This window comes from Kwoniella shandongensis, chromosome 4, assembly GCF_008629635.2.
Source record: "Kwoniella shandongensis chromosome 4, complete sequence".
Classification (NCBI taxonomy): Eukaryota; Fungi; Basidiomycota; class Tremellomycetes; order Tremellales; family Cryptococcaceae; genus Kwoniella; species Kwoniella shandongensis.
Genome location: NC_089290.1, coordinates 188,954 through 208,901, shown reverse-complemented (window position 1 = coordinate 208,901; position 19,948 = coordinate 188,954). Strand labels below are relative to the sequence as shown.

The 19,948-nt window shown below is 49.3% G+C and overlaps 6 protein-coding genes across 6 annotated transcripts; 1 reads left to right on the top strand and 5 right to left on the bottom strand.

The window, feature by feature from the left end:
• Window positions 1–3,384: 3,384 nt before the first annotated feature.
• Window positions 3,385–4,001, bottom strand: CI109_102110 (uncharacterized protein; the record flags this gene model as incomplete). The annotated part of the gene is made up of 2 exons (XM_032007004.1): window positions 3,385–3,826; window positions 3,928–4,001. 2 exons carry the CDS (start codon window positions 3,999–4,001, stop codon window positions 3,385–3,387), a joined length of 516 nt encoding a protein of 171 aa, XP_031858785.1.
• Window positions 4,002–4,511: 510 nt separating this feature from the next.
• On the bottom strand, window positions 4,512–8,644 carry CI109_102109 (leucine-tRNA ligase; the record flags this gene model as incomplete). Its single annotated transcript, XM_032007003.2, has 11 exons — window positions 4,512–4,757; window positions 4,831–5,389; window positions 5,438–5,614; window positions 5,674–6,291; window positions 6,339–6,808; window positions 6,859–7,117; window positions 7,166–7,451; window positions 7,510–7,867; window positions 7,917–8,246; window positions 8,299–8,490; window positions 8,546–8,644. The coding sequence occupies 11 exons, from the start codon at window positions 8,642–8,644 to the stop codon at window positions 4,512–4,514; spliced, it is 3,594 nt and encodes a 1,197-aa protein (XP_031858784.2).
• Window positions 8,645–8,768: 124 nt separating this feature from the next.
• CI109_102108 (uncharacterized protein) lies at window positions 8,769–10,032 on the bottom strand (the record flags this gene model as incomplete). The annotated part of the gene is made up of 7 exons (XM_032007002.1): window positions 8,769–8,862; window positions 8,912–9,003; window positions 9,057–9,125; window positions 9,183–9,268; window positions 9,319–9,445; window positions 9,502–9,693; window positions 9,742–10,032. The coding sequence occupies 7 exons, from the start codon at window positions 10,030–10,032 to the stop codon at window positions 8,769–8,771; spliced, it is 951 nt and encodes a 316-aa protein (XP_031858783.1).
• A 261-nt stretch (window positions 10,033–10,293) lies between these two features.
• On the top strand, window positions 10,294–13,800 carry CI109_102107 (uncharacterized protein; the record flags this gene model as incomplete). Its single annotated transcript, XM_032007001.1, has 17 exons — window positions 10,294–11,136; window positions 11,186–11,283; window positions 11,335–11,444; window positions 11,506–11,721; window positions 11,781–11,868; window positions 11,927–11,939; window positions 11,993–12,176; window positions 12,233–12,354; window positions 12,404–12,473; window positions 12,528–12,705; window positions 12,761–13,011; window positions 13,073–13,177; window positions 13,239–13,296; window positions 13,351–13,383; window positions 13,446–13,507; window positions 13,568–13,666; window positions 13,739–13,800. The coding sequence occupies 17 exons, from the start codon at window positions 10,294–10,296 to the stop codon at window positions 13,798–13,800; spliced, it is 2,592 nt and encodes an 863-aa protein (XP_031858782.1).
• A 417-nt stretch (window positions 13,801–14,217) lies between these two features.
• On the bottom strand, window positions 14,218–16,924 carry CI109_102106 (uncharacterized protein; the record flags this gene model as incomplete). The annotated part of the gene is made up of 15 exons (XM_032007000.2): window positions 14,218–14,491; window positions 14,583–14,705; window positions 14,786–14,920; window positions 15,022–15,178; window positions 15,255–15,298; window positions 15,390–15,435; window positions 15,498–15,640; window positions 15,731–15,810; window positions 15,917–15,981; window positions 16,057–16,075; window positions 16,148–16,192; window positions 16,320–16,406; window positions 16,486–16,493; window positions 16,585–16,689; window positions 16,831–16,924. The coding sequence occupies 15 exons, from the start codon at window positions 16,922–16,924 to the stop codon at window positions 14,218–14,220; spliced, it is 1,425 nt and encodes a 474-aa protein (XP_031858781.2).
• Window positions 16,925–17,765: 841 nt separating this feature from the next.
• On the bottom strand, window positions 17,766–19,373 carry CI109_102105 (uncharacterized protein; the record flags this gene model as incomplete). The annotated part of the gene is made up of 8 exons (XM_032006999.2): window positions 17,766–17,908; window positions 18,041–18,308; window positions 18,370–18,456; window positions 18,538–18,614; window positions 18,676–18,692; window positions 18,762–18,801; window positions 18,867–18,968; window positions 19,322–19,373. 8 exons carry the CDS (start codon window positions 19,371–19,373, stop codon window positions 17,766–17,768), a joined length of 786 nt encoding a protein of 261 aa, XP_031858780.2.
• Window positions 19,374–19,948: the final 575 nt, after the last annotated feature.

Genomic DNA, 19,948 nt, shown 5'->3' with positions numbered 1-19,948 from the left:
CACACTTCTGTTGCTGCACACCATCATGTGAAAACTCACCCTCCGTCTCTCCTGGGCATTTCACCAAGCTCATAGTAGGGGTGTGGGGGATTCGGCTGGTTGGACATGTTGCTTGCTTGAATTCTGCTGTTGTTGGCTGGGTGGGGAAGTTATCTGGTGGTGGTGAATGATTGTTGATTGATGAATCCACAATTGCCAAATGGAATTTGACTTGCTTAAATACATGACTTGACTCCCTCTCCCCAAGTGGTAGTCCACTGTTCAGAAGAGCAATCTGAGAAGATGCCTTCATCCAATCAACGGAAGGGTGATCTTCTTCAGGAGGAACTGGTCTTCTCAAGGGGTAGCTAGTCTTCTCAAGGGGTAGCTAGGCTTCTCCAGTCCACATATCAAGTATCATAGTGTCTTTCACAGTTTCATAACATGTTTACCTTTTACATTCTCCTGACAGTCGACATATCATTCAGATCATTGAAAGGGGACAACTTCTCTACATAGAGTTACAATCCTTTATTGGTATGATGTCAAGCCTGCTTGCCAAGCCAAGTAACAGCAACAACAGGTTTTTTTATCTGAATCCCTTGAGGTTAAATACAGTGTCTCAAGTTCAAGAAAGGATCTGAAGGTGGCTTGGGTATGACTTACCTGTTATGACATAGGAGACACATTGCTACCTTTGACATACTACGGATCAAAACAGCTTTGTTACCCACAAAGAACTGTTGCCTAGTCTGGATTGAGCAGTTTGCCGCCCTGGTGTGGGGCCAGAGTGGCAAATTCAGAGAGCAAGAGATGTCCACAACCATTGCTGAGCCAGGGAGAGTGAAAGTGTGCACTGTACTGGTTGATCTGTCTCTGTTATCCATCACACAATATGGATATATGTAACACATCATGCTATCACCAACCCCAGGCCTCTCATTGTAAACTGCTCATCACTGCCTTCTCTTCAATACCCAAATCATTGGAAACATCCGTCTCAGCCTTCTCATTGTGCAACAACCCTCAGAGAGCTTGGAAATCTACTAACAGGAGGATGACTGAGATTCAGTCTTTTCAATGACAATGTAGGAAGTCCTGCCATCCTGTGAATTTGCTCCACCTGTACCATATGTACTGGAAGCTGATCTGTCACTCCTTGCCGCATGACCCGTATCAGGCTCACATTTGTCAAGTCTGTCTTTGAGAATATCAACCTCGGTTCCAAGTGCACGAACATTTGCATGGCACTCTTCAATTGTCCTGCCTTGCTCTCGGATCCTTGAGGCTGCATTGTCTGAGTCGTTGAATCTGTCTGTGACCACCTTCTGTGCCAAAGCACCAAAAGCCGATCCAATCGCTGCACCAATTACAAGTCTGGGATAGCTACCGCCTGTTGACCTTGTAGAGTTAGCATCGATGGTTGTGGGCCTGACTGTCATGACGGTCACTGCCACATACATCACGTGACCTACAAGATCCCGACGCACTCTCCGCACTACTCGCTATTCTCGTCGAACTCGTAGAACTTCATTCAACGAACCCATCTCTTATTCGGTCTAATTCGACGAACTCGCCGAGTTGTAGAATATCGCTCAACGTAGATGGACGGATGGATGGATGGATATATAGGAGAATGGCTATTCTCATCTTTTGTACTCTTTTCCTTAGTGATTTCCCGATTGAAAGTCATACACCGTACCTTCGCTATCGCTCTTGACGATATCACTTAGCCTTCAGTCAGTCCAAGGCCACAACGCTCATCCTGAGGTTGTTCTCTTCGGATTCTCGTCGTTCTCGTCATTCTCGCTGAGTATCCCGTCCATCTCGTCATTATAGTTGACGCCTTTGGCGAATATCACTCAACCTTGTCTCCGTGGTGTGATAGGGCCTCATTGACTGAAGCCTCTGTTGATCATCGTGACACTGACATTGCCGGTGGAGGTGGTAGCTGGGACGTTGATAGTGCTTGTGCTTTCCATTGAGTTACTGAGCAATACAAGTCAGCAGCTGTCCCGCCCAGGACTTAAGAAAGCTGTCTGTCTTTTACAACTATTGCAGTCTCGAAACCAGAGAAAATGACATGTGGACATACCGTCTGTGTAATAACGCATTGCCTAGCCAGTGGCCAACTACGCTATCCGAGCATCGCATCGCACTATAAAAGGTCACGATAATCGGGATTCTGCTGGAACTCCCGATTCTGGCTATATATACCCGAGGATGTTGGTCTTGGTAGTTGTCATTCATGACACTCTGATCTACCTCACAACGGGAAGTTGCTCCTGCAACTTATGGTATATCCCAACCGAAAAGGGTCTCACCCCTTTTCCAAGTCAAGTCGAAAACCTTGCACCCCTGGCAGGAATCGAACACTCGACCCGAGAATCCCGATTATTATGTAATAACGCATTGCCTAGCCAGTGGCCAACTACGCTATCCGAGCATCGCATCGCACTATAAAAGGTCACGATAATCGGGATTCTGCTGGAACTCCCGATTCTGGCTATATATACCCGAGGATGTTGGTCTTGGTAGTTGTCATTCATGACAGTCTGGTCCCATTACCCAGTAGCCCAAGCTCAACATTCCCATCCTCAAGGAACTGGTTGTTGTCTTGACTGTTTGACATTTTGTTGACTTGATATAAACAGGTATGTGATCTCGTAAAGTGGAATTTTGTGCAGGGAAGGGGAACAATGTTGTGAGGGAAAGAACACAAACAATGGGCAGGAAGGCTTGTATCATGCTTATATTACATTGGTATTGCCCCACTCTTGTGACGGGAGACAAGAAAGAAGAGACTTGCTAGGAGAGCATCAAAGGGAATGTGATCCATTATGTGAATGTGATCCATTATGCTTGACTAGCTGTTTCAATAATCGCTTACCTTTCATGACTCCTTGTTTTCCTATTGATAATGTAACAAGAGAGAGGCCCCCAACACCCCTTGCTACAGACAGTATTCTCAGTGTTGTGTTTGTTCCATATCAGAGAGTTCATACTGTATCTATATGGCTCACTTATGATGACATGGACAACCCTTTACTACCTTTGATTGTCTAGGGGTTGAAACAGCTTGCCAATTGCAAAAAGCTGCTGTGTGGTCCAGACTGAGCAGTTTGCCATCCTGTTGTGCGGCCAAAGTGGCAAGTCCAAATAGCATGAGACGCCCAGCGCGTTTACTGAGCAAGGGAGAGTAAAAGTGTGACTGTATTCAATTCATCCGTCTCTACTATTCATCATACAGTGCCACTACGTAACGTATCAAGCCATCACCTGACACAGTTCTTCCAACCTCGCAGCCAGTTGTTCAATACTGTCCTCTCTGCCACATATATGTCGACACAATCACCCTTTCCCACATCTCATTCTTTAGCGATCCCAACAGAGCTTGGAAAGCTATCAACGGGTGGATGACCCAGGCTGAGTCTGCTCAATGACGATGTAGGAAGTGTCGTCACCTTGTGTACTTGCTCCGCCAGTGCCACCTGCACTGAAAGCCGGACCCGTTCCGCTTGCACCACTTCGTGCAAAATGACCCCCACCAGCCTCATACTGGGCAGGGCTGCGTTTGGTCGTGTGAACCTCTTCAGGGCACTCGTGAGAGTTCGTGGTTTTGTGCGCCAGAACCGCACCAGTGCCTACACCGACAAAAAATCCGGCGCCTGCGGCGATGGCCAGGTCCCTGAAGCTACTGCCTGTCGAGTTCGCTTGGGTAGCGACTCGGCTGCCGTCGGTGGAGTTAGTACTGGGCTCCCGGGTGGAGGGGGTGGTGCGGGCGGTGGGGCGGTTTTGCCCCGGTCGGGTGGCGGGGCGGATGGTGGCATCGCTGTCCGTTGTCGAGCTGTCGAGCATGAGGTCAGCAAAGTTCACCAATCAAGAAGTTGGGGGGCCAAACAGGCCAGTTCGTGCTCTACGGAGGTAGCACAAAACCTAAGAACGCACCGTTCCGACTGGGGATAAACTGGCCCAAGCTCGAGGTCATCCCTGTACTGACGATCGGATCGAGAGTATGACATCTTGTAAAGGTTGTGTATTATCGAAGATGAGAACGCAGTGTGAGAAAAAGTGGAAAATGTTAAAAGGTAGAAAAGCAAACGATGGGCAAGGGAACTCTGATCACCCTTATATACATAGGTGGACCCCCACCCAGCCCCAAACCCCTTCCTCCCGCTTGTAACGGGGCATAAGATAGAAGACGCTCGGTGGGTGAGCATCATAGGAAAGTGAAACTCTTTGCTCGACTGACTGTTTCACAAAATCACTTACCTTTCATGATTCGATGACTTCCATGAACATGGAACGAGAGCGAGAGCGGCTCGTCATTGCTCGCTTTGTACTGCCCTTCATGTCAAGTGCCACTCTGATGGGACGTTGTAGGCGTTTCGACTGTAGCGGATTACCATTCAGTATCAACCTCTGCAAGTTCTTGTTTCCCGAAAGAACCCCCGTTTGAGTACTGCGCATCGATGAGAAGGCAAGCAAACCATGCATGTTATCCCATTCTACGTTATACGTATATATCCCCTCTAAACGTTCCAGAATTGCAAACCTGGCACACCAGGCTCACTACTCTCAATCTTCTCTTTCGCCCATCCTTCCTTCTCACCACCTGCCTCTTCCAAAGTCTTCAACGCCTCTTCAACGCTCACGACGTCCACATCTTCGAACTTGACAGCCGACTTGATGTACGGTCTGAGGATGGTGAGGGTGTGTAATTCGTCGAAGGGTAGACTTCGGTCAAATGCCGCAGATCCTAAAGCGGTGACTCGTTTCTGCAAAACAAAAGCAGAGATATATTATGTCAGCAATGGGCCTAGTAGTCTGTGGAGGAGCTTGCCGACTCACCTTGAAGCTTTGAGAGAAAGGCATGACTCTCTTGTCCTTCATAAGGCCAGCCGCCTCGATCGACTTTCTCAACTTGACTTCGTCAATCTTCTCCCCGTCATACGCGTCCTTCACCATCGCAATAACAGCATCCTGCCATTCTGGGAATTTGGATGCAACAAAGATCCTAGCCTTCTTAGACTTGGACGAGTCGTAACCTGTTCCTACGTTCTTCTTTCCCTTCTTCCTCATGATTTGCGCCTCGGCATATCGGATAGACTCGACAACACCACGCATGTAGTCCATTTGTTCCAGTGCAACTCGGTTCACGGCCGCTGAAGGCTCGGGGAATCTCGCATTCTGGATAGATGTAGTCTCGCCAAGGATAGTCTTCCAGATGTGTTCGGCGTAATGAGGGGTGAAAGGTGAGATGAGAAGGGTGTTGGCTCGGATCCAGGCGAAGACGAGGTCTCGGTGCATACCGTTTCCACCGTTGACGGGGTCACAGATTAGTCGGTACCAGTTTCGGGCGTTCTCAAAGTCGTAAAGACCAGCCTTGAGAGCATGCTTGAATTCCATTCTAAGGGTGGATCAGCATAATCATCATTTTGATTACCGTCCCACTCACTGCTCGAAGGCACTGTAAGCCTCGGTGATCAAAGCATCCATCTCGCTTCGGAATCCTCTGTCAAAGTCGTTAAACTCGCCGGTTCGGAGTGAAGACTCGGTCGCCTTCATCTCCTCGATCCAAGTACAAGCGGTGTGGAGTCGAAGAATGGCAGCGTTGGCGACTTGCTCCTCGAAGCTAAGTCATTATCAGCATCAGCAAACACTACTGTGATTAGCCCGCGCAAAGTAACTCACTTGGCATCTGTGATATCATCACCTGCATCGGCAAGAGTCAAACGCGTCGCATCCGCACCGTACTTCCTAGTCGCCTCAGCCATGGTCAAGAAGTTACCAGTACTCTTTGACATCTTCTTTCCGTTCAACATGAGATGACCGTTTGTTCGAACAGCTCGAGGCCAGTGCTTCTCGGGGAACAGAGCGGCGTGGGTGTAGACCCAGAATGTAAGATGGTTAGGGATGAGATCCTTTCCGGATGATCGAACATCGACAGGGTAGAAGTAGTTGAAGTGATATCTCAGTTGCGCAGCCTTCTCCAACTCAACGGGGCTGTTGGCGGGAAGATCGCCTCCTGCGAGGACGTACTCCCAAACCTCATCAGTCATCTGGTCAGCGGTGATACCGAGGGGACCGAGCTGTTTGCCGAACATATCTTGGTGGAGCAAGTTGGCGACAGTGTAGTATGACATGTAAATGGTAGAGTCGGAGAGAGATTCGATGAGCCATACGGGGTCCCAAGGAAGTTTGGAACCGAGACCGTAGGATCGAGCACACGCCCATTGGTTGAGCCAGTTGAGAACGGCTTCGAAAGCGTTCCTCGTCTCGTCCTGGTATGTGTTCAACTGACCGAGAAGCCTGCAAAAGGATCAGGAACAGAACACAAGAGATGATGATGGACTCACTTGAAAGCCTGAGTCTTCCACATATCCTCTCCGTAGTCAAGGTACCACTGATCAACGAGAGCAACGACACAAACATCGGCACTTCGACTGATGACCTCGCTCTCAGGCTCGGCGTAGGGAAGACCAAGACCGGCGTCGATGATCTGCTGCCTGACCTTGGGTTTGGCCTCGACGACGGGAAGCCCCTTGAAGTCACCAACAGTCATAACACCACTGTAGAAGCCCTCCTTGTAGGCGATGTCCTTAGCCTCCGCAAGCTTGTCCTTGTCACGTTGGGACTGGATCTTGAGCTGGGTACAAAGGGTCTCGGCGATCAAGTTACCGTATTTGGGAGTCTCGATAACGGGAATAGGGTCAACAGCAGCCCATTCCGGTTGAATCTTGTACATCTCCGCCTTCTTACGAAGGTCCATGAGGGTTCGGTAATCATCGGGGGAATCGGAAGGGACGGAGGTGACGACACCGGTACCCTAAGAGAATGTCAGTTCTGGGGTTTACGAAGACGAGCCTGAGGACTCACCTTGGTGGCAAGGACACCCTCCATAGGAAGGACGTAGACCTCCTTGACGAGACCGAATGGAGGCGCAACCTTGGTACCGAGAAGTTCTGATCCGACGACATCGACGACCTTGGTGTACTCGCCTCTAGCACCGTCGAAAGTTCCCTGGAATGCCATGTTTCGTGCGGCACGCTCGGTGAGGAGGAAAAGTTCGTTGTTGGCGGCTTCGTAGATGCCGTACTTGAGGTTGGGTCCAACGAAACAATTAGTTTGACCGTACCTGCGTGATTGTCAGTCTCGCCCATGGCCAAATTGATCTTCCACTCACATGGTCTCGGGACGAAGGGTAGCAGCGACCATCCAGACCTTCTTTCCACCGACAGCCTGCTTGACCTCGCTTGTCACGGTAGGTCCCCACTCGAGCACCTCCATCTTCACCGCAGTGTACTCCTGAGGGTTGACAGCTTCTCCGCTTGCACGATCGTGGTCCATACACGGTTGCCCGTCTTTAGGCGAATAGATGGTGTATCGTTTTCCGAACTTCACTCGGCCCTGCTTGTGAAGCTTGTTCAGCTGCCATCGGATGAAGGAGTCGTAGTACGGGTTCGCATCGGCTATGGTGCATAATCGCATAAGCTTGGTCAACCTGAGATGTAACGTAAGGCAGCTCACTCGTGATGAATTGTCTTCTCCAGTCCACTCTGGCACCGATTCCATTCAAATCCTGCTTGGCGATAGGAGGGAAATATTCGAGCCAATGATACGGGTCAGCGAACTTCTTGAGCTCGTCTCGGGGGACACCGATGAGTTCGAGAATTTGGAATTGGTATGTGAGACCGGTGGATTTAGCCGCAAGCTTTCCCTTCTTTCCTTTTGAGGGATCGGTGGATTCGAGAGATTTGGCGGGAAGCGCAGTGGTAGTGGGAACGGGAATGACGGGGTTGGTTTCCTCCTCGGCGGTCTCCTCCTTGTAGCCGGAGAAGTCTTCTCCAAACAGTTCCATCTCACGGATCAGCTTGTCGGAAGCAGACTACGAACGACATCAGCTCATACTGCAATTCTGATATGGATGGACTCACCTTGATAGGCATACCGGTGGCGTGGTATCCGACAGGGAACAAGACTCTCTTCCCTCTCAGTCTCTCGAAACCAGCCGCAAACTCAATCTTGCTGATAGTGAAGGCGTGGCCCAAATGGAGAGAACCGTTCATGTAAGCGTAAGGGAAGTTTCCGAACCATTTGGGATGCTTCTTTTGGAGATCTTCCATAGATTGCTCGGTGGCAAAGAAGTCGGCGAAGGACTTGACACCTTCAGGAAGGGGAGGAGGGTTGACCTCGAACATCTTTTGGTCGGCCCATGTGGTTTGGGCAGACTTCTCGAGATCGATCAGATAATCTCGTTTATCCGTCTATAATTCAACGTTAGCACATAATCAAGCGGGTAGGAGAAACTTGGCGTACCTTCTCCATCGTAACGACGGGAGCGGTAGCGTCGGTGCTCGCCATCCTGCGTAGTTGCAATAACGGTTTTAGATAAGACGGTCCGGGTATCCGAGCTTGAGAAGTGAGAGCGTTCGGCGAGAGCAGCAACCGAAAGCACGAAATTTTGTTCAGTAGTCGACGGAGAGCAGGCAGAAGTGGTGCAGTCCTGTCCTCGGTGGTTTGCAGTGATTACTGAGCACGATACTACTTTGTTGTTGTTGTGTACGATTTGAGCAAAAAAGTTGGACAATCGCAGGTCCTCAAGGTTGTCATTCAACCGCGAGTCGGAGGTGTTTCGACCATTGATAAGGAAGTTGCCGACCATGACGTGGACTTTACCTACCGACCGGTGCACAAACAAACAGTGTAGAATGGAATGCAAAACAATGTCACTCATGCATGGGTATCATAGACGGCATGCATAGATGAGATGGTGCACACAATGCTGATCATGAACGCTTCGCTGGTTGTTTGAGGATTTTGACCCCTGCTTTTCCAACATAACTGAACCCACTCCAAATAGTCGTCCCGGCTACAGTCCATCTGCGCCAAGTCAGCGAAGTTCTGCGTCCGGGCGCAACATATGACTCACTGTAAAGCTTGCAACGGCGCAGCAATAGAGAACGACAAGAGAGGTGAGACGGTGGTGACTCCCATCAAGATGAGTTGAAGAAGGGTGTTGATCTGCGTTGCACCCATCAGCTTGGATCACACATTCGTACATGGGACAAGCTCACCTTGCTAATTTGGGTAGGTTTCACTTCTGCTGAAGGCATAGATGGGTCGAAGTATCTCTTGAGCGTACGCTGCGAACGGTTATCAGTCTTTTGTGTGCAATGAAGTGAAGGCTGGAACCAACTTACTGGCTTGGGGAGGGAGACGAAACGGAAGTAGAACGCTGATATTGAAAGGGCAAGATCTCGCCCAAAGATGACAATCGCAAGGGGGACTAGTACAATCATTAGCTTGGGTCATCACTGATAGTTGGGTATTTCTCACTAGGTAACAGTCCGGACCAAGCTAGTGTACCGACCAATGTGGTCATCAACGCTTTGTCGGCAGCTGGATCCAGGATAGATCCGAGGACCGAACGGCTGTTGAAACGTCTAGCGAGGTATCCGTCCAGCTGAAGCATGTTTTGTCAGCTACACGCCGTGGCAACGACAATGAGAAGCCGCTCACCCAATCCGTGAGACCGCTGGCAAAAAGGATACCCGTCGCCCATGCATAGTCCCCTTGGACTATGGTATATCCTAATACAGGACAGGCCAGTAGTCTAAGCAGAGTCAAAGCATTTGGGATAGTATAGGGTGACTCGTGTAATTCGACTTCTTCTTCGGTTGCTGCAGAAGTAGCAGTAGTTGTTGCCGACTCCTGAGGGAGGTCAGCGCGTCACAAACAAGGGATAGAGGAAGTACACACCTTCGTCAATGGCTTGGGCGTAGCGGGTGATGGTTCGGCATTTGGTCTCTCGGGGGTGAAGTATCGCTTTGCAAGGTGATTGGATGCTCTAGGCGTGACGAACGGTCGTATTGACCCTTGCCAACAACTCGTGCTCCGAGGCGTTGGACCGGTAAGCGTCGATAATTGACGAGCAACATCTCGCGAACGCAGTCGAACTTGTACGATTTGACTTCGGAGTTGATGGACTGTATGTCGATAGGGCATCTCAAGGGTGAGGACGAGACCCCTCGTGTGAACTGGAGACGGCATGGTGCTTTGTTTTGCTGTTTGTAGCTGGTCTGTTTTGAATGGACGAGAGAGGTGAATAACTCGACTTGTCCGTCTCGTCGGCGTCGTCATATTTCGGCGGTGGGTGGAACGTGTTCTGTGAGCAAACTTACGTAATTACGAGTGGCAATTGATGAAACCGTGCTTGACTTTCTACGGTGTTGTCCAACTTCGACCGGGTTTGTTGACATATTGTTTCATCTCGTCATCTTCCCTTCATACTCCAACCTCCGACATAGGAACATGGAGTCATTCAACGCCTATAATAGGCCACCACCGCCTCCTCGACCTCGAGCCGCATACATCGACATGACCTCTCCATCACCTTCACCGTCCCCTCCACCTATACATAAGGTCGCACCCAATGTCAACAAACCCTTTCAAGTGTCTTCCATCGGCACGTCCGCTCAACCCATAGTGCTTACCAGCACTCCAAATATCTCTTCTCGAGGTGGATCTTCGTCCTCATCCTCCTCCTCCGATCCTCTTACTCCGTCCATCGTGGCCAACAGAGGGAAAGCTCGTGATCCACTTGATTTTGACGCTGGTTTTGGAGCGTCAATCCAGAAATCTAAGCCGTCAAGACCAGCTGGTAATGCTTACAGCAACTATATCAAACCCGCCACCCCTGGTGCTTTCCATTACGACAACACGGCCAAACCGAAACAAACGTTCTCGAAACCGACTCATCAACCTGCATTCGGGTATAGAGACGGTTGGCCAGCATGGCTCACGAACGGACAGCCCAATCCGACGAATACGGTCCAACCTAAACCTGCACTTCAACCTGTCGTCAAGTCGGCAGAGGATGACGTTCCCAGAGAAGACTTCGACATCGATGCGGCACCAACCACGGCGGAAGACTTCCAACGATATGATGGAGATGCAGACAAGCATATGCAGGAGTTGTTGAGTGGCGCTATCGGTGATGGAGAAGGAGAGATGGGAGATGATGGAATGCAAGATGGAGAGGACATCATTGATGGCTTCGCAAACGGGATGAAGTTGATGCCACATCAAGTAAGGGGTGTCAAGTGGATGAGGGGAAGAGAAAGTGGAAGGAAATACGGTGGTATCCTGGCAGATGTGAGTGGATTGCTGCAGTGATGAGGACCGGTCTGACCACGTATCGTAGGATATGGGTCTCGGGAAGACTGTTCAGACGCTAGCGAGAATAGTGGAGGGCACTGCTACTACCGCTGAGAGGAAAGCAGGTTTCAGAGGCGGTACCCTGTGAGTATTGCTATCAGTGACACGGAGATCTTTTGACTGACGCCAGAACAGTATCATCGCTCCTCTAGCGGTGATGGAGCAATGGGCAACGGAATGTCGCACAAAGACAACACCAGGTCGTCTGAAAGTGACGACGTACCATGGTCCTAGCAGACCCAAATGTGCGCGTTGTTCTATCTCTTTTATACCCGTGATATTGCCTCTGACTTTCATACGTTTCAGCTGGCAAAACACTCGAAAACTTTGATGTCGTCATTACCACCTTCCAAACTGTCGCGTCCGAATTCGGTGTTCATTCGACCCGGACTCAGAAACAGCTCGACGAACTGGATTCCGACTCGGATGTCGAGGTTGGAAGGAAGACGCTCAAGGGGAAGAAGGGTAAACAACCTGCCGGCGCTCCTCTCTTCGATGTCAAGTGGTTAAGAATCGTTGTTGGTGAGTCATACCGCAGCTATGATACGGAGCGCGTAGGGCGGTAGCTGACATCTGGCCAGACGAGGCGCAGAACATCAAGAATAGAAATACAAAGGCAGCAAAGGCTGCCGTCGCGCTTCGCGCAAAGTACCGGTGGTGCTTGACTGGGTAAGCTAACAATACTCTGTCCAGTGACCAAGCTGATCCCCCATCTTTCATTGCACAGTACACCCATTCAGGTGAGTCAATTAAACTATAGAGGGTATTCTCAATGAGCTGATAATTTCAATAGAACAACGTCGAGGAGCTCTTCTCCCTCTTCCAATTCCTGCGAGCCAAACCTCTCGACGATTGGCATGTTTTCAGAGAGCGTATCTCTTCGCTGGTCAAAGATGGGAGAACAAAGTTGGCCATGAAACGGTTGCACGTCGTATTGAAAGCTATCATGTTGCGTCGCACAAAAGATGCCAAAATCGGTGAGCATGTTCCCGACACTCTTCTACAATTCAATGCTGACCGTACGGCTATATAGACGGAAAGGCAATTCTTAATTTGCCAGGAAGAACCGTTACGGTTCTACCTTGTCCCTTCGACGCTGAGGAGAGAGCCTTCTACGATGCACTGGAAAAGAAGACCTCGTTGACTTTCAGTCGGGTGAGTCCGTTCGACAAGCTTCAAGGAGTTGCGCTGATTGATATGCTAGTTTGTGAAAGCTGGGACAGCGATGCACAACTACACGTCCGTGTTAACGCTGTTGCTGCGATTACGTCAAGGTGAGTTGCTCGAGCATAGGCCGGGTTATCCAAGTGCTGATGGTAGTTTGACAGCCTGTGTCCATCCTTCACTTGTCACACGATCCCTGTCCACCACCGATGCTGATGCCATGACGGACGGCACCTCTACTCCCAAAGAGGCAGAGAAGACTGACAAGGCGGATGAGTTGGCAGAACTCTTGGGTCTCATGGGTGTCGCGGGTGGCAAGACGTGTCAGATGTGTTTCATCAAGTGAGTCTCCGTCCCTATGGGAATCACAGTCGCTGACCGATAACTTGATCGGCAGACTCGAACCCAATTCCACTTCCGAGCACTGTGCAGCATGTGACGAGCTCTCTGCTAAAGTTCGTCGAGAGTCTGAAAATGATGATGGTCTACCTCCGACCAGCGCAAAGATCCGAATGCTTTTGAAGCTTATATCAGAGGTCGAGGAGCGAAGTGGCAAGAAGGAGAAGACGATTGTGTTTTCACAGTTCACGAGCTTCTTGGATCTGATCGAGCCGTTCTTGAAGAAGGAGAAAATCGCTTATGTGCGATGTGAGTCCACCTCTTCACACCAGACATCTCGAAACTGCAAGCTTATTTTTGGGACTGATAGACGACGGCTCGATGAGGAATGATCATCGACAAGCGTCTTTAGAGAAGATCAAGAGCCGACCTGACATTCGAGTAATTCTCATCTCGTTCAAGGCGGGAAGTACAGGTGAGTTGGCAGCGCAAAACTGGTTTGTCGATGAAATCAACTCACCTTCGTCATGTTTCAGGTCTCAACTTGACATGCTGCAACAACGTTATTCTCATGGATCTGTGGTGGAACCCAGCGTAAGTTGCGAGTCTCGCCTATTCGCGTATTGTTGCTGATGGCGTTGCTTGCAGATTGGAGGACCAGGCATTTGATCGAGCTCATCGGTGAGTTAGCGCCGGTTGTCGTCACCGATATCACCCGAAACTGATGATACATACCATTCTAGATTGGGTCAAAAACTCGACGTGAACATCTTCAAGCTCACGATATCAGAGACAGTGGAAGACCGTAAGTCAGAGCTCCATGACCCACAAGATCCTCAATCTGATTACTTTCACCTGGTAATAGGTATCTTGGCACTGCAAAATAACAAGCGAGAACTTGCTACTGCCGCCTTATCAGGCCAAGCGAAGGGTAATATGAAATTGACCATGAACGACATTATGAGTGAGTCGCTGCGGTTCGCTCTCTCCGCAATGAGCGAGGACTAGGCTGATGTACTTTTCGTCGTCTTCGCAGAATTGTTTCAACGGAGTGCTAAACCGGATGAGAGCGATGATGAGGATGAAGAGGATGATTAGGTGGGACATCGGTCAATCAGCGTTGGTGTTGGTGTTGGTGTTGGTGTGTATGCGTGTTGGGATCACAATATGATATCTTGGTTGTACGAGTAATGTATATATGATAGATGGAGTTGCTTGAGCATATCGTGCGGGCTACACACAGGACGAGTACGACAATTGCCCTGGGCAAACATTAGTGGACATGAGCCTAAGCAGTGATTTGCAGGCTCTCCCATTCAACCAGATCGCATATCCTATTATACTATCGATTGTATCTTCTATGTTTTCTACTCTATGTCGTACGATTTCTATCCCCAGCTCTTTTTTATACTTTACTATTCACATACTGTACCATCCCACTGCCCACACAATATCCTGCCCCTTCCTTTTCTCTCGCAGTCTACCTCTGCCCATATCTCGGGCAAAAAATCAAGATTATAAGCTCTTCTTCACGGAATTACACAACCCCACCAGATCTTCCGGGATCGTATCGTTGAGATAAGCTTCAAATTCCTCCCATTCGATCATGTCCAACACTCCTAACGGTGTTGAAGTTTTGAGCGGTTGACCATTCCACATCACTCTTACGAAGTATGATGATGACTTTTGCCATAGTTCGAAGACAACTTCGGAGCCCATACCGGGCCATACGGGTTGATCGATCTGTAACAAGCCAAGAACAGGGGCGATGGAACCGTCATGGGCGAAACTGCCAACAGTGCGGATGTCAGTACTGTGCTTACCGCTGGACCGATAATGTGGTTCTTGACTGATGAGACTTGATTATGCCTCGCACTCACTTGTGGAGATATTTGACATGGTTCGATCCTTCCATAATACCCCGCATATGATCTTGAAGTTCCAAGAACCATGGACCCATTGTCAGAGCGCTATAGAGCGTAGAGTTTTCCGCCATTCGCCATCTGCAGTGACACCACTCTCATCAGCCTCTTCCAACCTTTACATGGCTTGACGATATCGAAAGAGTTCAGCGCGTACTCACCTGTAAGCGTATTCGTAGTTTCCCAATCTGTAAATCGCATTCGCGTCGTCCTGAGTCACGCAAACGGCCGTGTTATTAACAGAGCAGGGGAGAGGTTTGTTATGACACTGTTTCGCAGACAAGTTATCATAGGGGCTATAATACGATCCAACACAAAACGCATCAGTAAGTTTCCCCCTTCTCCCGTTGCACGGTCTTTGTTTATGTGTTGAGAGACAGGTGACGCCGCCACTCACTGATCCCAACTTGTCGCCCAACCAGCTGTATCATTCTCCTCAATACCTGAGACATTGTTGAATCGCTCTCTCAGCGCCAGGGACTGATTGAGATGATTGCCCCATGGAGAGGAGAGAGATGTGATTTGCGAGGCAATCGCATCTTTGAGGTTGCATGCTGTGAATTGGCAGAGAGGATGACGGAGTGAGCTGAAGTGTCCCTGTGCCATAATTTTCTTGATCGATATACGTACTGAGGCCAGGAGCGAGCGAATCGATATTGGAGGGCTGAACGTAGCTACAGACAGAGTACGAGTCGATCACGGAAGATGTTAGCGTTCCATATTGGTAACAGCAGCTTTTGACTCTCGACGAGAAACGCGACTTACGCTGGGTATTCCTTGATACCTGGATACAGTCCCCTTGCGAATCCACCTAGCGCGTGCGGATCTTAGTCTCCCCCATTGGTATGATCTGAACGCAGAACAAGTACCCACTCAAAGTCTGCGACGTAATCACATTGTTGGAGACTCTAAATCTGTACTTCTCCTTCTCCTCTGGAAGGGGTAGAAACTTTAAAAGATCGCCATACACCCCGTAGAGGTCTTTGCCATGGACATAGGCGTCCTCCACACCTTCCCTGTTCATGTAGATAAGTCAACAGTGTTAGTGTCTGTTGTGATTGACGTAGAAAGTTCCATATACATGGAACGAAGGACAGTTGACTCACGAGGTAATGCCGGGGAACTGACAGGTCGAGTTGACGAAACCTGGTCCGACGGTATACTCGAACGGGTTCTGAGTGTTGTGCTGATGAACGTGTGAAGATCAGTATCTGTCACTCGGTTGATCCGAGAGCGTGTGTCTTATTTGATCAGACAACGATGTTAAGTGTGAAACTGTCGCTGCCACTTACAAGACTTTGCCAGTACACTCGAGTAGGGTGAAGATCATTATCGACCTTGGCATCGGCGTATGGTCCTATTATCCCCTTACTGTGTCAGCGTCATGCACATTTGACGAGCAAAGAGTCATAATGGGAGGAAGTCTGCCCACCTTCTTTGGAACAATCCCACTGGCGGTGCAGGGATCGGTCAGTATAAGTCAGTAGACTCCGGGACGCGGAACATATATGATTGCAACTCACGGGAATGTCCTCTTTGAAGAAAGTGTTGGACGCATAGGGCGTTCTCTATCATTACGGATACGAGCTTGATGATCAGCATGCCTCCTTCCTTCCGAGGAGAACGGAAGGTACACCAGGGCGAAAGGGTTCCAGTCCCAATCCAGGCGTGATACCATACAAGCGCTCTACTCACTTTATGATGTCTCTGAATGACCTCGACATATTTCAATTCGTAGTCTTTCGAAGGCACTTTGTACTCTGTCTTCCTGATGTGGGGCATCTGCGTTCGTCACATACCATATCAGTCGGAAGTGCACGAAGCGGAAATTAGAAACTTCGTCTAAGACGAAAAAGCTCACAGCACACCCTAGACACGCAACAATCCAAATATCAGCATCTGCCTTTCGTGTGCATATGACTGATCGTACTTCGTTGTGATGGGGGACGATCTCACTCACAGTTGTATTGACCATATTCGCTATCTGGCGTTTCGGAACTTGAATATATCCCAGGGATATCATTTCCGTTCAATACTTGCTCAAGAACGGTATTAGACGTATTGGCTATTAACGACATAACACAATGATCAGTACTACCCTCATATCAGCAATAGCAGATAATCGTAAGGTAAACTCGAGAAGGGGAAGCGGGACTCGCGCCGTAGCCACAAGTTTCACGATCCGGCACGTTTCGTATGCACTCACCTGGCGGATAATGGGTCAGACCGTGGACGCTTTCTAGACCAAGTAAAGCCAACAAGGCAAAGAGCGAAATGACCGATCCGACCATTTTGACCATACAAAGAGATGCTCAATCAATATCAGTGGGAGTGGGAGATACGATGAGTCTGCGAGCGGGCGGAACATTATTTATTTATATGATTAAGACGGAGGAAAGGGGGGGGTGGACGACCTCCACTTCCTTCCGAAAATCCAAGATTGCAATGGGAATGGTCAAATCCGATAAACGTGCTTCGGTCTCCAGAATCCTTCATCCCGACTTGGCGTAATTAGCTTAACTGTCCAAGTCCCTCGCAAGCCGATATAGTAGTAAGAGTTATTCTCTCCTGCCTGTGCTTGTGAAGATGAGAATTGTCAGATTGGAATTGGCGACTTCGGTCTCGCCCGATCGGGTGGCACGTGTGTCGGTCGATCGACCAGGTTCCGATAGACCAGTCCTTCATTCTGGTCATATCGACAAAACGTGTGTACATTGAGATCTCGTCCATGGCACAGTGGCTCCCCTCGTTCCTTGCTCCCTACCTTGTCAAGAATAGTTGGGATTGCCGAAGTAGCAGCTCACATACCCGATCATCCGCTTGATCAGAACAGAGCCGATCGGTTCCATCCTGACATCCTGACTTCAAGCTGTCATAAAGTATCCTCAAGAATGTTGTGCAAGCACATTGTAATCGACCAAGTCCATAATCATGTACGTAGCCACACATCGTATCGAATCAAAGTATGTACAAGTTGAAGATAAATCGCTCTTCTTGAAAGGGTATAAAAGTCAAAGGCAAAGCAAACGGAAACAAGTCGGTAACACTTCTCTTTCTTCCTCTCTCTCTGTGCCAGCTCAAATCATCCTGAACAGTAAATTGGCACCAAGATTCGCTCAAAGTCCGCTGTCGAACGCTCGCCTAACAACAACCTCCCTTCTTCGCTTGCTGGTCTGCGCCCAAGCTGACTCGTCCACCCTCCTGTCCATTCGCGTTCCGTCTTCCAGGCTGTTGAGCTCCCGCAGCAGGTTTAGGCGCGATCGTATCGAAGGGGATCGTCTTGGCTGAACACGAACGAAGAACAATATCAGTTGTGTACTCTATAACCTCTCGTCCAAATGCAGTTTGATGCGATTTGAGCGGCAACTGTAGTGTGTCCTTCGACTAAAGTGTGATGTAATTTCAAAGTGACTTACCAATCTCTGTGAACACCTCTCCTACGTTATGTCCCGTCTTCGCACTCGCCTCGAAGAACAAGAGACCGCTCTCCTTGGCATACGTTGAAGCCTCAACTGTTGAGACCTGACGAGCATCGTCACTGTCCGCAGCGGGAGCGGCCGGTGAAGGAGTGGCGGAGTCTTCGTCGTCCTCCGCGGGTGATTCAGTCTCGTCATCGCCCTCCGTAGCTGCTGATGTTGCGGCCGGTGTTGTTTCGGTAGCAGAGGTTTCGGAAACGAGATCGACCTGCAGTAGAATTATTAATACTTCATTCAGAGAGAGAGATAGATAGACATTCGTCACACACCTTGTTGCCGACCAATGCAATGACGATGTTGGCGTTGGCCTGTCGTTGAAGCTCCTTGACCCACGCCTTGGCCTTCTCAAGTGATGACTATGAAACGTAGATTAGCTCGTCAGTAGCGCCCACGAACGTATAAAAGTTTATGAAGCAGACAAGAAACACGACACTCACAGCTTTGGTGATATCGTAGACGACAACGGCAGCTTGGGCATTTCGGTAGTACATAGGGGCAAGACTGTGGAATCGTTCTGTATAGACATCATACATCAGCTGAGCCTCTCCGTACAGTTGGATTCGCTCATAGCTAACCTTGACCTGCGGTATCCCTACAGACACGAAGTTGTTAGCAACTAACTAAGATAGTAATAACAGGGGTAGAGAGAGGGTAAACTCACCAGATTTCAAACTTTACAATCCTGTTCTCCAAACGACATTCTATGCGGTGTCTCAGTCATGCTGCCCTTTTGACTGTGGTTTGTTCATGAGACTTCGCTACTCACTCTGTGTGAGGAACGCAGCACCGATAGTAGGTGAAGTGTTCTCGTTGAAATCACCCTGACAGAATCGAAGTACCAATGAGGATTTACCAACTGCCGCTTCGCCTGTCGAGTTGAGAACGGGGATGGCCATAACGAGGATGAGTATCAACGACAGTAAAAACGTTCGTTGATCGAGAAAATGGAGCGTTAGGGTAGGTTGAGCAAGGTAGCGGATTAGAGGATGAGTGGATTGGGTGGCAAAGCGTTCATTCGTTAGCACTGCACTTCATCCAACGCGTCCTAACACCCCTTGACAGCGCCTTCCCTCAAGCTCTCGGCCACACGCCATCACTGCACTGCACATTCCTATCCCTTGTGAGTCCTCGACGATCCTTCCACCCGAAGACGCACACTCGACCTCTCACACGCGATCCCGCCACTGCACTGCGCAACGCGCACGGTAAATTCATACTCACCTAGCAAGACAAGTTTGACCTGAACAGCCTTCACAGGGGTTTCCTCTGCCATCTTTCTCTACGACGTTTGGATGATTGATATGTTGCGAGAGGGGAGGGCGACAACTGTCGTTGGGCTTCGTGAGGAGGTTGAAACGAAGCGGAGCGGAGTGATCAGGAGTACGATAAGATCAACGCTAATCTAATATGTATAATCTGTTCGTGTGTGCAAATGCTCTGTCGTGCTGTTTGTACGTAAAGCGATTGAAGATGTGGGATTTATCTTTAAAGTCGTCGTGAAGAGTAGATACGAGGTATAGTTGACGAAGGTTTTGCTTGCTTGCGTAGGTAAGGATAGACGGGTAGCTGAATGCACACGATGCTATCTCACGCAGCGCCTCTAGGAGAGAACCTAAATAGAGGCACCACTTAAGAATACGCTTATAATTACCGCAGTGCCTTGAATCTTAGCTTACGAGTAGTGAGTCCAATGACGATAACACACTGCAACTGCAACTGCTATTGTAGCAACGCAACAAACCCCACCGCCAGCAGATTGAGATGCACATGTGATGCTTATGGATTTCTTTTATCAAAAAGGGGCAAGGTTTTAGAAAAGGTTTTTGGGATGGCAGACTAACGAGCAGT